General features: G+C 34.7%; 1 protein-coding gene across 1 annotated transcript in view; it reads left to right on the forward strand.

Annotated features, from left to right (window-relative positions):
* The window catches only part of Pcdh10 (protocadherin 10), a 56965-nt gene extending 43522 nt beyond the window's left edge, over positions 1–13443 (forward strand). Inside the window, exon 5 of the mRNA XM_051157108.1 lies at positions 13006–13443. Within this exon, the coding sequence (XP_051013065.1) occupies positions 13006–13076 (71 nt within the window). The 3' untranslated portion in view covers positions 13077–13443. The remainder of the gene's footprint in view (positions 1–13005) is intronic.
* Positions 13444–16549: the final 3106 nt, after the last annotated feature.

A 16549-nucleotide genomic window follows, 5' to 3' on the forward strand; every position in this document is an offset into this window, starting at 1 on the left:
TTCCACGAAGTGGAAACCTCTCCCTGCAGATCGTGACATACAGGCTGCCAGAAGTAGGCACTGATATTAGGGTGGAATCTGGCTAAGTTGTGTATGGAGCGGGGTCGATCAAGTTGAATGTGGTGAATGTTTGCCAACATAAATAAGGCATTTATGGTATTGAAGATAATGACCTTTTTGTCGTTGTGTTTTACTTCCTCCCTCATATCTATGTGTGATATAAATACCTGTAGGACTAACAAAAACTTTAAGATTGGTATACTCTATAATTTTGCTGGAATCATATATTTTTGCATACTGCAACTTTTTTGTGTTCTCAATCTTTTCTCAAGTCTAATTTTGTAGTGGTAAAGGCTTTGCATTAACATCCTTTTTATGTTCTCTTTTTAAACAAGGAAAACCAGAAAATTACTACATTCAGTATTTTTTACATCCTGAAGTAGTAAAGTTATTTTGTATATCGTTAGTACTTCAAGAAATTTCCCTCTGAAAAGTCAGACAAAACCCTTATTCAGTAATCTGTAAAACTGTTTAGTAGAGACTTTTTTTCTGCAAACACTCGGCTTAGGTTTTAGATCGTAGCATTCTGTCGGAATGCTGGTAGCTGTATGCCGCCAGAGTATAGCAGGCAATAATATGACTTTGATTCTAATACTTTCAGTGTGCATGCATGTGTTTCTAATCAGTTATTTTTTTAAGTATTTGTAAAATTAGAAAAAAAATTATTTCTTGAAAACTCGTCAGATGCTTAGTTTGAAGTTTTTCTCTCCAGATGTTTTTGAGGAGTGTGAAAATACCGCATTCCAGATGTAGAAAACATTACATTCTCACATGCAACTTAAAAATTTCTGGAATATAGAACTCGCATTTCCCAAACATCCATATGTTCTTGAGCTGAACGTAAGCAGGGAGTGTCAGTTCTTCGGACACGTCTGAGACAATTATCTGTGAGTGAAACAGGGTATTATAACAGATGAGTTTCAGTCTTAATTACAGTGTTGTGACTGTGAATGCTATAACCATACATAAGTAATATGCGTGTAAATGTAATATATTATTTTATACTGCTGTATACATACAAAATAAATAAAACTAGGATACATATCACGCCATCTTTCCATGCATGGATCTTCCACTGACGTCATGGGAGCTTTGAATAAAACCATCTGCAAAATGTGACCCTACGTATAAAAATGACTGATGCTGACTTAGTAATTTCAGTCTTAATATCACAGGTCTAAAGGACAGTTATGTATCACTTGAAAGAGCGTATGATAGAATTTGAAGAGTTTTGCCATATTTACAGATTGAGTGCAGGCGTTTAATTCCACATAAACCTCAGCATTACCCCAACATCATTAAGGCAACATTTATTTTCTGATTAGTACTGGATTATTTTAATTTAAAGCTTTTGAAGAAATATCAAGGATTCACAAAGATTAACATATAGCTACATAAAATATGAGTGCCTTCAAGAAATTAAGGAAACATTTAATTTAAAGCGAAAGAAACCTATTACTTCATAGTCAAAGTTAATGGAAATGCAAGAAGAATATTCATATATGTATCATTTTCAGAGAAGAAAATTTGAATGACAGTAGAAGCACATCTTAAATAATGTTAGAATACTTAGAAACTTAGCTCTTGAGAAGCTAAAGGTGGAAAAAGTGTGCATCTTATTCTCACGTGTGATTTTTATAACTAAGTTTTATTAGTTTAATACTAATACACTCAAATAAAAGCTTCATTTTATCAGGCAGCAAGTTAAATGTTAGGACATGTTTTTCTTTGAACTTCTTTACTATAGAAAGAATAAATTGGGACGATAATTTTTCATGAAATGTTACCAGTAATAATTATGGCCTATGTTCCTTCTTTACTCTTTTGTCATTTTTCTCTGAAGACCATATCAACAATTTTTTCATTAAATAAAAAAATACATTCCAGAGGTAAAAATTCCTACTTACTGACCTAATCCTGAAGTCATAAGACTGTGTTACTACAGTTTACTTAATGAAAATTCTAGTTTGCTTAAGAAACCAAGCAAATTACAAGAAAACATATAATAGTGAAATGATAAAAATTAAGTGATCAAAATAATCAGTGGATTCTGAGATTATTTTATAATAAATATTAGCATAAATATATATATAAAGCTAAATAATTACAGCAAAAATATAGCTACAACAGTATCCAAGCACATCATTCTTTTAAAAGACAATTGCTCACTTTAAAATTTTTCAGATGTATGTGTGAACCAAGGTACACTGCAAAATAGCATTTTTGCAATGAATTATTCCCCCAAATGCTTGCAACACAATGAGCCATATCATCTCTACTTCAAATTTAAACTATTTCATGCAATAGAAAATGAGGGGCGAGATTCTGGAAAGGTCCTTCACTTCTGCTAGAATGTCTACTCTTTGTACAATATGGATAAGTATTATGAGTTATACAACTTCTGAGAATTAACTGAGCTCCTTTACAGGAAATTCACACAACAGTGCTAAATTTTAGATAGGTTGTTGTTATTAGCATCTGTTTTATTATTAAGTATTTATTATTATTATTATTATTATTATTATTATTATTATTATTATTATTAATTTTAATCACTTGATCACCATCATATTTTTAAACACTGTAGAACACAATCTGCAAATGGAAAACATCCCAGCCTACTAGAAACTTATAGCTAAGCAAGGATAATTTCAAAACCCGAAGGTGAGTCTACACTTCTTAGGGTTTCCACTCATTTGCTGTTTTGTCTTCATTTGCCTGAAGATCGCAGAGCAGGAAGCACAGTAACCCTTATCCGAGGTCCACTTCTCATTCAGGGTCCTCAAAAACTTAAAAATAATAATTTATGCCTACAAGGGATGGGATAATCATTGGGATGTAATAATTAATTTTTAAAAATTAATTTTAAAAAAGATGGAAAAAAAAGAATGAAACGGAAATCTGAATGTGTGAGGGCTACATGTTTGATACCAATGGCCTTTCTGAATATTTATGGGGAAATACTCAACATTTAACGGGATCTTTCTAGCACAGGATTATCATTTTTGCTTGTCTTCTATTCATTCTCACAATTACTTAAGGCAGTCTTCAGTATATTCTCAGATGAAATCGGACTGCTTAATACTTCTAATTGGAGGCCTCTGTCTGGTAAGAGCTTGCTTCCTTAGGCTTGCCCTTTGATGTTTAAAACATTGCTAGAATTCTTTATTCCTTTGAATTTAGTAAATTCCTTTATATGTTCCACTTAAAAGAATGCACTCCATACCAATCAGTAATCAAATTGATGCTCCCAAAGGCCCACTTTAATTTTACAAGGATTTCATAATTCATGAAGAAGTGTAAGTGAGACCATCATGTGGATGGTGATAATATGTGATATTTTGTCCCTTTATTTTCCTTTGATGGTTATTCTAAAATTCTTTAACCAGTCTCTCTGGAGACAAAGGACACTGTATTAGCACTGCAGTCACGTGATGTGAATGGGAGTCCCTAGTCTTTCCTTTCCCTTCCCTTTTTTTAAGCAACTTTTCTCAGTAGCAGCGGAGACAGGACAAAAACAGACAAAGGCGGTCATGTGGGGGATTATAGAGGGCAGAAAGTAAGCTTTATTCTTAAATTAGTGAAATCTCTCTCTTTTTTTCCAAGGTTAGTTTTTATTTTACTTATGTGTATGCATTTGTGTTTTGTGTGAATGTATGCCATGTATTTTTGGGTGCCGGAGAAGACCAGAAGAAGGTTCTGGTTCCCATGGAGCTGTCAGCTGTAATTTTTTTTCATGTGGCTGTAGTAAACAAATTTAAATATTAACCAATCTTAAGATCTGAGCCATTTTTATAGTCCCGGGAAATATTTCTTGTCCTTATTTTTATAATACAATTAATAATATAAAAAATAGTCAAATTTAAATTTCTCAATCATTCTGTTTCTTTTAAAAGTAAGTGTGATTTGAGATGGAGATATTTAGCAAGAACACTAAATTACCAAGTTATTCAATAGTTTTTCATTATCACTAATCTGTCTTAGGGTTTTTTTTTTTTTTAACACCATGAAATAACTCCAAGACTGATGACTTCTTTTGATATTATTTGAAAAGTATCATTTATAAAAGGATTTATAAGGACCATAAAAAGATACTATACACTGCAACATACCAAGTAACTTTAAATCAGAAAGAAGTGTGTTTGTGTATATATGTGTGTGAGAGAGAGATGAATCTAAGTGTAAAGTTAATAAAAATAAATATTAACTGGGTGGTTTTAGTTCAAAGCCTCAGTAAAACACTTACAAGTAGACTTACATTGTATTTTTTAATGTAATAATATTAAATTATCTCTTCAGAATATTTTCATAGATTTTCATCTTCTTAACCTTGTTTGACATGTATCTATAAACTCACAGAAGCATATATAGGGTTGGAAGTGCAGTGTAGTTGGAAAACCCTTGTCTACTCTGAGAGATACTCATAGACAAATTCCCAGCACCTCAATGAAAAAGCTTGCAGATATTAATCACTTCAAAGATGCCACATGGATTCTAAATTACAATATATACTTATAATTTTAACAGTCAGAATGATGGAAAACTGAGTGACACTAGCAGCTGACTGCACAGGTACATGAAACACTCTGTAGTACTTGATAAAGTCACTTGGTAGTGTCAAAACTTGTCTTGTTGACTCAAGGTATTGCCTCTATGTCAGAAGTGAACTTCCAAATATAAACAACGTTGTTGTGTCAAACAGGAACATTAAGAGGTTTTTAACCTTCAGGTCTTTGAAGAGTGATTGACCAAAATGTATAACCTTTAATTGTATGAAATAATTTTGGCACATTTGTATGTAGTATACATTTTTGTCCTCATGGTCTGTGCACATTCATGTATTAGAGCACATGTGTAGAAGCTTGAGGTCATCATAGGATGGTTTCCCTTGTACCTTATTTCTTTAAACAAGCTTCCTCACTGAATGTCAAGCTCCCTGTCAGTTATGCTGGCTGGCCAAGGAGCTTCAAGGAACTATCTGTCTCCCTTTAGTTCCTACTACCAGTGCTGCAGTTAAGGGCTGATCGGTTGTGTTGGCTTTTTCATGGATGCTGAGTTGGCCCAACTCCAGTTCTTATACTTGTGCTGCAAGTGCTGTACCCACTGATCCACTTTCTCATCCCATGGAAAGAAACAGTTTCCAACAATGCTCCTGGCTCCTGTAGAAAAGAGACTATCTCAGTATCACATACAGTAATAATGATGGAAGTGAACACTGACAAGAACTAATCATCACTCAAATTTGCTTTAATAAGATAACAACACTGGCCTTCATTAAGCCAATTGTGACCTTGTAACTTGTGCAATAACCAACAATGCAACATACTTTTCTTTTAGGCCAAACAGAGAAAAGGGAAAGAGTGTAAAGCCCTTTGAAAAATCCCAGGGCCTCACTGGTAGATGTACATCTGCCTGACAATGGATAGGACAGAATAAAAGATGTCGCTTTGTTTTTCTAATGTAAACCAGCTTCCTTTATCGGACATGCTGAAAAGAAAGTTCATCTACAGGAATGTAATCTTGTTTGTAAAAGTGATTTCCAGTCTTTCTTTTTCATTTAAATTTTACTGTGCCAACTACCCAAGAAGTTCAAAAAGGCAAAATATATGAACAATACAATATAATTTTATAGTTTTTTTCCTTGGGCGTAAATGTTAGTAGTTAGCCTACATTCTAATAATTCTTTGTATGATATTTTGTGGTTATTATTTAAATTTTTGTTCCAGTAAACTTTTTCATGAATCATATTTTCATGGAATGGATTTGCATATGCCATTTGTCAATTTTAAAGATTTTAAATTTCTTAATATTTGAACAAATTGTCTGGAGTATATAGAAGAAAGCATGCTTTTCTACTATAAAAGAAAAAGACAAAGTCACCCCCTATCATCTTTTGTGACATACACATAACACCACATAACTAATATAAAAAGTAAAAATAAAAGATATAACAGTTATGTAACTTATTTATATTTCCCTTTAATCTGAGTTCAAGTATTTTTATTAAATATTTCAAAGGCATAAATTTATATTTTAAGGATATCATATTTAAAGCTATCAATGCTTATTACACCTATGGTAGCATTTAGTAGAAACTGATAGCCTTTCTGTGTGTTTTCTTTCTAAGTGAATTCTTCCTATAAACAGTATTTAGCATAGAACAGAGCCTTGTTGCTCTCTATATCCTAATATTATGAATTAAAAGACAAGATAAACTCAACAAAGAATCTTCCCATAACTTTGACACCTAATTAACCCATTGTTTTCCCTCTGAATTTTCAACCTCTTCTAAGCTAGTTTTTCATTCTGTCTTTTACTCATTGAATCACCAACAGCAGCTATATTTGCTAACATACAAGTAAGTTAGAGAATCAACATGGACTTTACAGTTTTAATTTTCTATTTTGTTTCTGAACCACATGCTCATCTGTGTTTTATATTGGGTACATGGGGTTACATTAAAATGAAATGTTTTCATGCATATATTTTATTCCTTTTAATAGCATGTGTTATGGATATTGAATAAGTAAATCTAGAGTTAAATACATAAGAGTGCCTTTCCCCCCAAAATCATACTGAATAACTATACTTCACCGAGTATAAGTCTGAGAATTTGGCTTTAAAAAATCACTATTGTGCCTAATGCCCCCTGACAACTGAGAGTGTTGGGTGACAGTATGCCTGGGGAGACCTAAACAAATGTCAACTAATTTCAGATGGGGAATTTATAGGCAACGTTCAGATAACACTTAAGTCCCACTTAGTGAACAAATGAGTTTTACTGGGGTCATTTAAATGGCTGAGGAGTTACTTACAGGAGGAGAAATGACTCACAAACAGCTGGATCACCAAATCCCATTGCAAACAAGTTGGAAATCTGGAACACACTGCACATCCTGTAGGAAACTCAAAAAGTTGAAAAGTGTCCCCTTCAACAGACTTGGTCTTAATACCTACAATGCAGTTCTTTTGTTCTCTCTGTCTTCCAGGCATTTCTGGGGCTGGAGGGGGTGGATCTCAGCTTATTCCAAGAAGCTCAGTTTATCTGAGAATGACTCTCAGCAGTGTCTGCAACTTATGTAATCTTAGGAAAAGTGGTACCCTTTGAATTTGTTTATTAATTTAGGGAACTCCTGAAGCTATTCTGAGTTGTTTACTAGCTGAACCTAAGCTTCCTTGCAAGATGGCATTTCACTTTCCTTTAACAGTGGTTCTCAACCTTCCTAATGCTACAACCCTTTAGTACAGTTTCTCATGTTGTGGTAGCCGCCAAGCATAAAATTACTTGGTTGCTGCTGTGTAACTGTAATTTTGCTAGTTTTATGAATTGTAATATAAATATCTGCTATACAATCTCTGTGTAGGTCATGACCAACAGGTTGAGAACCAATGCCTGTTATTTTATTTTTTTTGTAAATATGCCATGTCTCAATAAGATCCTCTCCAAGATAGAAGGTTTTAATAATGGAGATAACCTCTCTGCAAGAGAAATTAGTATAGTTTAATTGATTTAGTGAAATGTGCAAAGAAAAATAAGAAGGAATGGAAAGATTTCTTGAAATTGCCTACCTTTCATACCATTAGTCGGTGAAGAAGTCTTACACTCAGATTACGGAGGCAAATAACACATATGCCCGATGTTGACTAGACTGACGAGAAAAACAGAAAAGTGTCAATCATATACTTTGAGAGTATGTGGGCAGACACAACATCACACAGTGCCACTGTGGTTGCAAGCATGAATGGAGCAACACAATCTTCCTGAAACTCAATGAGCAAGACCTTAGCTGTAAGTCCTATTTGTGAGCAAAAAGAAACAATTATGCCAGATAATTTCTGATAGAAACAAAACAAAACAAAGCCAAACAAATAAAACCTCTTTGGCTAAGTTCTAGTCATCAAGAGTAGGTAAACAATAGCACAGTACTGTTGGAAGCCCTCTTGACCACACTAGTTATGAGGGCTATTGATACGAACATTACCTTAAGATCTTTAAAGCCTTGACATGAACTTATAACTTGAATATGAGATGAAATTTCTAGAAAGAAACAATGTTTCACTAGGATGAAAAGGTGCATGCCAAGAGAAAGAAGACCACTTTGAGACACAGTTTTCAAAAATATGCATTTGACAGATGTTCTCTGGAACAACAACAAAGAAAACATAGACTTGTGTGTCATTGGTATAGGCAATAGAAACCACAGGAAATGTGGATTTATATCACCACAGAGCTCTAACAAAGGATTTACCTCATACTCGGAAAGTTGAATGTACATTCTCTAAGAACGTCCCCTGGATGGGGAGGCCTGGTGGCACTCAGAGGAAGGACAGCAGGCTACCAAGAAGAGACTTGATACCCTATGAGCATATACAGGGGGAGGAAGTCCCCTCAGTCACAGTCATAGGGGAGGGGAGTAAGGGGAAAATGGGAGGGAGGGAGGAATGGGAAGATACAAGGGATGGGATAACCATTGAGATGTAATAAGAATAAATTAATAAAAAAATAAAATTTAAAAAAGGAAAGTTCATCTCCTTTAAACAGTCTGTCTAGCATCTAGAGGGACATTAAAATTGATTGATTCTCTTTTCAAGAACTCAACATTGTTGAGTCAAAGGAGATGGCTCAGTCTATAAGTGCTTGCAACACACACATGAGGACCTACATTTGATCCCCAGCACTAAGACAAAGAGAGTTGGTACACAGCTATAATCCCAGTACTGTGGAAGAAAAGATAGAACATCCTTGGGGCTTACTGGACAGCCAGCCTACCTGAATTTAGAAGGTATAGGTATAGACTCAATCAGACACTTTGTCTCAATAAATAAGTTAGAAAGTAATAAAAGACATTTTATGTTGACTTAAAGTTTCTACATTCACACATGTGCGCTTAGACCTGCACATACCTGTTAGTGCACACATATGACTGAACATTGTATATTTTGGGAAATGAAGTAAACGTCATTGTCACTCTCAATGATATCTCAATCCATAAGTGATTGAAAAGTGTTTTCTTTAGCACATATAGTGATAACATTCTCTTATATTATTGAATTGTGGTTAAACCAAGACCAAGCTGTTCACTCTTTTATTCAATCAAGACATTTTGTTTGCTTGTTATGTTTTGTTTTTTGTTTTTGTTTTTTTTTTTTGTTTTTGTTTTTTTTTGTTTTTTTTTTTTTCCTTATTACAGGAATCAAGTCCAGCTTTTGGCTGCCTGACAGGCCAACTAATTTGACATACAAAGGACTAAGAAAAGGAAGAAAGACAACTTCATTTGAAAATATGACTGAATGGGCTGTGGGTGTAGGCCAGTCATACAATAAATGATAAGCATGCATAATACCAAGAGTTAAGTCACCAGTGTGTGCACAGATTCACCCCCTCACACACAGATTCAGTCATATATTAGGAAAATTTACTTGTTTGAAAAGTTAGAGGCCAGTTTTCCACAGTGCACCTTGCCTATAATGTTACTTAAAAGCAGTTTATTCAGACATACGGTTGACATTTATAGACATGTAGGGCTAGGCTATGAGTGACCTTGGATGTGGACTTCTGCTGTCTGATTGGTTCTCTTACAGTGGTAAATCGCTCTGATCTAAAGAAAATTTGGGGAGGAAAGGGTTGATGTGACATACCTTTGTAAGTCACAGTCCTTCACTGAGAAAGTCAGGGAAAGAAATCAAACTAGAACTAGAAGGCAAAAACATGGAGAGATGCTGTTTACTGGGTTTCACACTCGGCTTGGCTAGCTTACTTATATAGTCTAAGGAAGGTGCCTCCCAAAGTGGGCTTTACCATTTTATGTCAGTAACAATCAAGAGAATCCCCACAGACACACCCATAGTCCAATCTGATATAGGCAATAACTCGATTGAGATTCATTTTTCATGTAACTCTAGGCTGTGTCAAATTGACAGTTAATGGTAACGAGTATAAAATCCTTGGGATTCAGAAGAACCATTTGAATCCTATACTATAAGGACAGAGCCATTAAGCTGGCTTGAACCTGTAGACCTTGGGCTGTCTGAGAACCAGAGCTGCCTTTCAAAGTTAACTCTCCATTCTTAGATTGTTTGAGAAGGATCAAAAGGCTGTTTTCCGGAGTAGAATGTTTTCATAAGTCATGTCTTTCTGAAGGTCTTCTAACTTCCTTGTAAACATATGGAATGATCTCTTTATTATCAAGTCTGAAAGATCATACTAGCATATAATTTGATGTGTATCTATTTTACCTAATACTGAAGGCATTTGTTAAGTTCTTTGACCCATCAAGCAAACTTTCCCGATTTTGAAAAATTTCTTAAATTTTTACGTCATCATCTTTGCTTACTCTCCTTCATTACAGAAACTTTATTACTTAGAGATTGAACTTTCTCAACTAATTGCTGTTTTGTTTGTTTTTTAATATTTATTTATTTATTAGGAGGTATACAGTGCTCTGTCTTGCAAGTACACCTGCATGCCCGAGGAGAGAGTCAGATCTTGTTATAAATGGTTGTGAGACACCATGTGGTTGCTGGGAATTGAACTCAGAATCTCTGGAAGAGCAGTCAGTGCTCTTAACCTCTGAGCCATCTCTCCAGCCTGTTTAGTTTTTCTTAAACCTATTTTCAAAACCTACTTTCTCTGATCACGATGGCTTTGTTTATTACATGCTTATCTTCTAATTTTTATTGCTATTTTCATTTCCTAAGATGTTTATAGGCTAACTTTCCATTGGACTTAAAGGTTTATTGTTATGTTTATAATCCTAATTAAAGAAAATTTCCTTTGTGTTCCTTCATACACTTATTTGAACTCTTTCCCCATATTTAATATCTTTTCCCATTCACCTGAATGTCTGGATGAGAGACATCTTCATGAATATTGTCTCTTTCATGGAATTATGATGAATATGTTACATAAGTGGAGTTAACACAATGGTACAGATATTCCTCACACGCATAAGATTTTGGATATAATTTCAACAACAAAAATAGAAATGTATCACTTGACTATCTTTCCAATAGAATTTTATGGCAAACTGTTGGTGAGAAGTGCTTACTGAGTATGTAGGTATATTGTCATTTAGCTGAGTCATTTAATTAGAGAATTTGTGTTACTGTGCTTAGGTATATTTTCCTTCAGTAAGTTACATGTTCAAGACTTTTTTTTCAGATCTGCCTAAAGGCATAATCCTTGGTACTTGGACTCTGAAAGTTAATTGGGAAAAGAAACCTAGGCAACTAAAGATGCAGACTTTTCTTCTATCATAATCAGACATTAAACTCTGCCTGATGTCTTCCAATCTAGGCACTGTCTATGTTATCCTCCAAGAGGATAAACCTTTCTTCCAAATAGAGTGTACACTTGATCACGTACCTGTGCAGGTAGGTGAGGGCATCTGTGAGGTATAATGACTTCTTAATGGCATTTTTGAACCTGCTTATGGCTTAGTTTCACTCTCATTCCTTAGCCAATTTGCTGGATCAGTTTTTGAGCCTTTGGGATTTTCTGTGGAATTCATCTTGTATTTTTGTCCTACTCATTTTGTCACTAAGAATTAAATTATGTCAGGTACACTGATTATGCTTAACGTTCCCAAATGTACGAGATGCTTTCTCACATTTCTTTTATTACTTCTTGTGTGTTGACATATTTCCATTAGGAAAATTTTAAGAGGAAGAAAGGTTAGTACAAAAAAATTGCCTCTTCTCTTTCTTTAACCTGAGGCGTGAAAATGAACTTTCCACATAGCTCACTCTGGTGGCACTCATGGAGCAGCGTCAGCAGACAGTCAACGCCCTCATTTCTTCAAAACCTTAGAAGTCAAATTCCAGCTAACAAAGATTTATTATTTCTATGACTTCACTGAAAAGTGCTATTATGTCTGAGATGGAATCATATGTTGAATTAAAAATTCGAATGTAAAAGTAAACTATGTATTCCCTTTATTACATATCAGCATTTAAAATCATTGTAAACATAGTTCATTTACCTAAATGGCACTTTTAGAATAATGTATTTATACCTTTGCTTTTGCAAACACTTTACCCTTTGTCCAATATGTGTGCTGTACATTGTTATTTGTTGTCTTATTTCTAGCACCAGGGATTCTTTAGATTCAGTTTTTTAAAATAGTATAAAATAGAATAGGTTTTTTTATTATGTTACTTTATTTGCCATATTGTCCTGATTTGATTAGAACCTGAATTAGTGTCTAAATAGTAACAGGGAACTAGCAAGCTTCAGCACTGGAGGTCAATTTAATTACACTGTGCATGACAGAAACTAGGCCATGTGGGTATTGCCTTTGCCACCAGCAATTGACACCTGCGTGTTAATGAGGTGGTAATTAAGAATTGGCACGTTCAGACACAGTTTACTGTTTGGGACTAGGATAACCATATGCTGCTCAAGTTCTCTGCTAAGTACTCTGTTAGGTTTAGAATCCCACAGTTATGTTTGTGAGCTTTCCTAAATGCTAATGTTCCACTCTCAAAAGATTTTAAAAAATTAAAAAATTATGTCACCTTCTTATCATTTTAATTGTAAAATTTCTTTTCTGAATTCAAAACATTTAAATTGAAGAACACTATGTTTGAAAAAATACAGCTAAAGGGTATATATATATATATATATATATATATATATATATATATATATATATATATATATATGTTCCTTAAATTTAAAAATCTTTAGAGGACTTCCATCTTAAAAGATCATTCACACTTTTTTAGTGGATAACAATGGCTTTGGATGAACACACATGGAGGGAGACAGCCTCTGTTATTCAGTGCTTTCTTTTGAATGGAAGTGGAATATAACAGCCACCTCCAAGAGGTCCCTGTGGGAGGAGGCAGGGTTATCCCTGTGGCATCAGGGTAGAACAGCATCTACAGCTTTCCCTTTGAGAAGCTCCTTGTACACTGTTTCCTTGTTTCTTGTGCTGTTTGCAGAAATGCTCTGGATGCAGCTTCGTGGAGAGGCTCATTTGACTAAAGATGGAGGCAAGCAAACAACCGCGTAACTGGGCTTGGAAGCTTATTCTCCACTTGGGCTTTTGGATAAGCCAGCACCCCAGACAACAGCGTGACTACAAATCTGAGAGACTCCAGCAAGGGACTAACTGAGCTGCACTAATTCCAAACCACACAAACTGTGAGATAAATATGGGAGGATGCTGCTGCTCTCTTCTTGGGAGTCTTGTTTAGCAACAATAGATAGCTAATACAATAGATAACTGAGAAATTCTTTGTCCGTTATAGTTGTAAGATCATTGACTATTCTGATGTGATGTGGCTATTTTTCCAAACAACGTATGTATTATGCACTTGCTGTTTCTTTGCTTCGCTCTTCAATCTTCACTTCTACTTTACTTCTCATCTCTGAACGCACGCACACGCGCGTGCACACACACACACGCACACACAAACACCACACACACACATAGACACAATTTCCCCATCATTTTCTGTACTAATATATTGGCTTAAAAATAAAATGTTCTCATCAAATGAAATATGCATTAACTTTGGTGAGTTTCAGTTGTGGGAATTACTTCTAATTTTCTTCTTTGAAAGCGTTTGCTTTTGCATAAAACCCTCTGTAGGACATATAGCCTTTTATATGCAGATTGGTATAATTACACTTTGAAATATCTTTGAATTCCCTGTAGCTTAAACTGAGAACATGAAAGGCCAAATGTTATATCGAACTGAAGAATATAAAAGTGCGTGTACATCAATCCAAAATGAGATATAGAAATGAACAGCTCTACACAGCACTGCCCATTTCTGACAGATTATCGAAGAGTCTTTAACTGAAGAGACTGCCTTCCCTAGCAGGAGAATCCAGCCTGGGAATGGCCCCATCCATTCATATTTGTTATTCTTTTAGTACCAAAGTGTGAATGCCTGTGTAGTGAAAAAAGACTACCAGAAGCTTTACCTCCTTTCCAGAACAATCCATCATAAAACAGAGTGTTATAAAGTAAGGATTATCTACCCAACCTGTCAATGCAGAGATAAGAGACATCACATCTCATGAAGTCCTTAGAAAAACTCACATGCCAGCATGAACCTTTCCACATCCCAGCAACAAATAAGGGTTCTCTTCCACATGGAAGCATTTCTCAGGGCCAGAACACACACAATCAAGAGTATTGAAAAGTAGAGGGCTGGAGAGATGGCTTAGCAACTTAGAACACCAACTGCTACTGTAGGGAACCTCAATTCAGGTCTTAGTTGACACATGGAAGGTTATAACGTTCCACAATTCAAAGTCCAAGAGACCACATACCTGCTTCTAGCATCCCTAGTCACCAGGTACTCACACAGTCTACATATATATATTCAGGCAAAACACGCATACACAAAATTTTAAAGAAAAGAGCATTTTAAAGAAGACTATTTAAAGTACCTTCATTCTTTATTTCCAACAACAGGAAAGATGTTCGGTGTCTCTGTGAAAAGTCAAAAGTTGCTATCAACACTTAACTTATTAAGAACAGATTCCATAGAATTAGCTTCATTTTAAGAGTATGATCTCTTAACTTTTAATGTTATGTAATTATCCTGACTGCCGTCTGTTAAGTGGTTCTCATAATTAGTCATTTAAAATTAGCTATAGATAGGAATTTTTTTAAGTAAAGGGCATGCCTTCTCATAAAACTGTTTTATATAAATGAATGGAAAAAAACACCTAAACTGGTTAACAAAAGAAAAAATTTGAATTTAAGGCAAAAAGCCCAAAACTATGGTGTCTCCAGAATTCAAAGATACTGAATAGCTACAACGGAAATCAAATATAGAGGGTAAACATTTTTAATAAAAATACTTAGAATCCTCACAGACAACCAGGGAGGCAATTGACTGTGATAGTTATGTGTCAACCTAGGCTAGGGAGTTTTCCCATTTTTAGCATCTTAAAAAAACTGCCACTTAAGTTGGGTGTGGTGGCGCACGCCTTTAATCCCAGCACTTGGGAGGCAGAGGCAGGTGGATCACTCTGAGTTCAAGGCCAGCCTGGTCTACAAGTGAGTGCAGGACAGCCAAGGCTACACAGAGACCCTGTCTCGAAAAAAAGAAAATGAAATAAACAAAAACTGCCACTTATTAATCTTCAATATATGTATGGAAGGAAATGATGACAATTTGAGTTGTACTTGAGAAAAACATAAACATCAATTTGTTCTGAATCTGTCATTTTAAAAACACAGCATTCTAAAATGTCTTTTTTTTTAAGACAAATGACAAAATTTAAATATTCAAATATTTCAGACATGCACTAAGAACAAATGCATACAGAGTATTAGAACTTCCCTTCATATCTACCTGGCCTTAGGAAATAGACAACCTGGAAAGATGTGAAACGACCTGGATTCTCTGCTTGTACTGATTGAAAACCATTTGTCCTTTTTAAAGTTTTATGGTTAATACAGAGACTCAGATCAGTTCTGATATCTAAATTTTATCATATATAGAATTATTTGTGGGAGCAAATTCCCAAGAAGACAAATAAAGACAATAGATGGAGAATAAATTTATGTTTTACGAATAGAAGCTCCCATGCATTCATTTAAGATCCTGTTGAACAGACATTCTGGGTAAAAAATGATGACATGAAGCAAAACCAAAAACCAAAGAACAAACCAACCAACCAACCAACCAACCAAACAAACAAACAAAAAACACAAAAACCTACAAGCCTCCTAATAACCCAATAAAATGTTTACAGTTATTATCTGATGAAGAATCATCTGTTCTAATTCTTTAGATAAGTGTTATAAATGATAATGTTTTGTTAAAATATGATAAAAGCCCAAATCTATACTATTTTGTTTTTATGTGGCTCCACAGTATAGCATAAACCAAGTAACGTCTGTCAAAATGGTCTTTAAAACAAACTAAGAATAATTATGAACTTATTGAGAAAGCTAGTGCTGCCTGAGTGGTCCCTCTGGGACAAGCAGTGTGCTCTTTCTCACATCACCTACATGAAAGAGATCTCAATCACAATTTTATCAAAGGCAAGCTGGATATGTAAACTTATTTCTTAATGATAATACTGGTGAGCATTGGAATGTGGAGGTGACCTATAACCTGTGTGCACCTGTTGCTGTTTTCTCAGTTTAAAGATGAAGATAGAATGGAGCAGTTCACAAAGTAATTTTTCCCCATTGGAATGGTCTAAAATAAATATTCTGAATTTTAACACTGTTTCAGAGACATAAATTGTACACCATTATAGTAGAGGTGTGTGATTTATTCATATTTGTGGTACAACTAATATGAAGGATAGGAAGAGTTTAAGGGTTAAATTAAATTATAGCATTTATTATATCCAGCAAAGAAAGTCCTTCTTTATTGAGTAATTTTGTTTTTATAGTATAGAAATACTAACAAAAACTATGTAGCTATTTTTGTAGCTAATGTTATAGTCAATGTATAGCTATTTATTTTCTGAATTGACACAATCTTTCCTTGGAAAGGAAAGGGAGGC

The sequence above is a fragment of the Acomys russatus genome, chromosome 15 (genome assembly GCF_903995435.1).
Source record: "Acomys russatus chromosome 15, mAcoRus1.1, whole genome shotgun sequence".
NCBI lineage: Eukaryota > Metazoa > Chordata > Mammalia > Rodentia > Muridae > Acomys > Acomys russatus.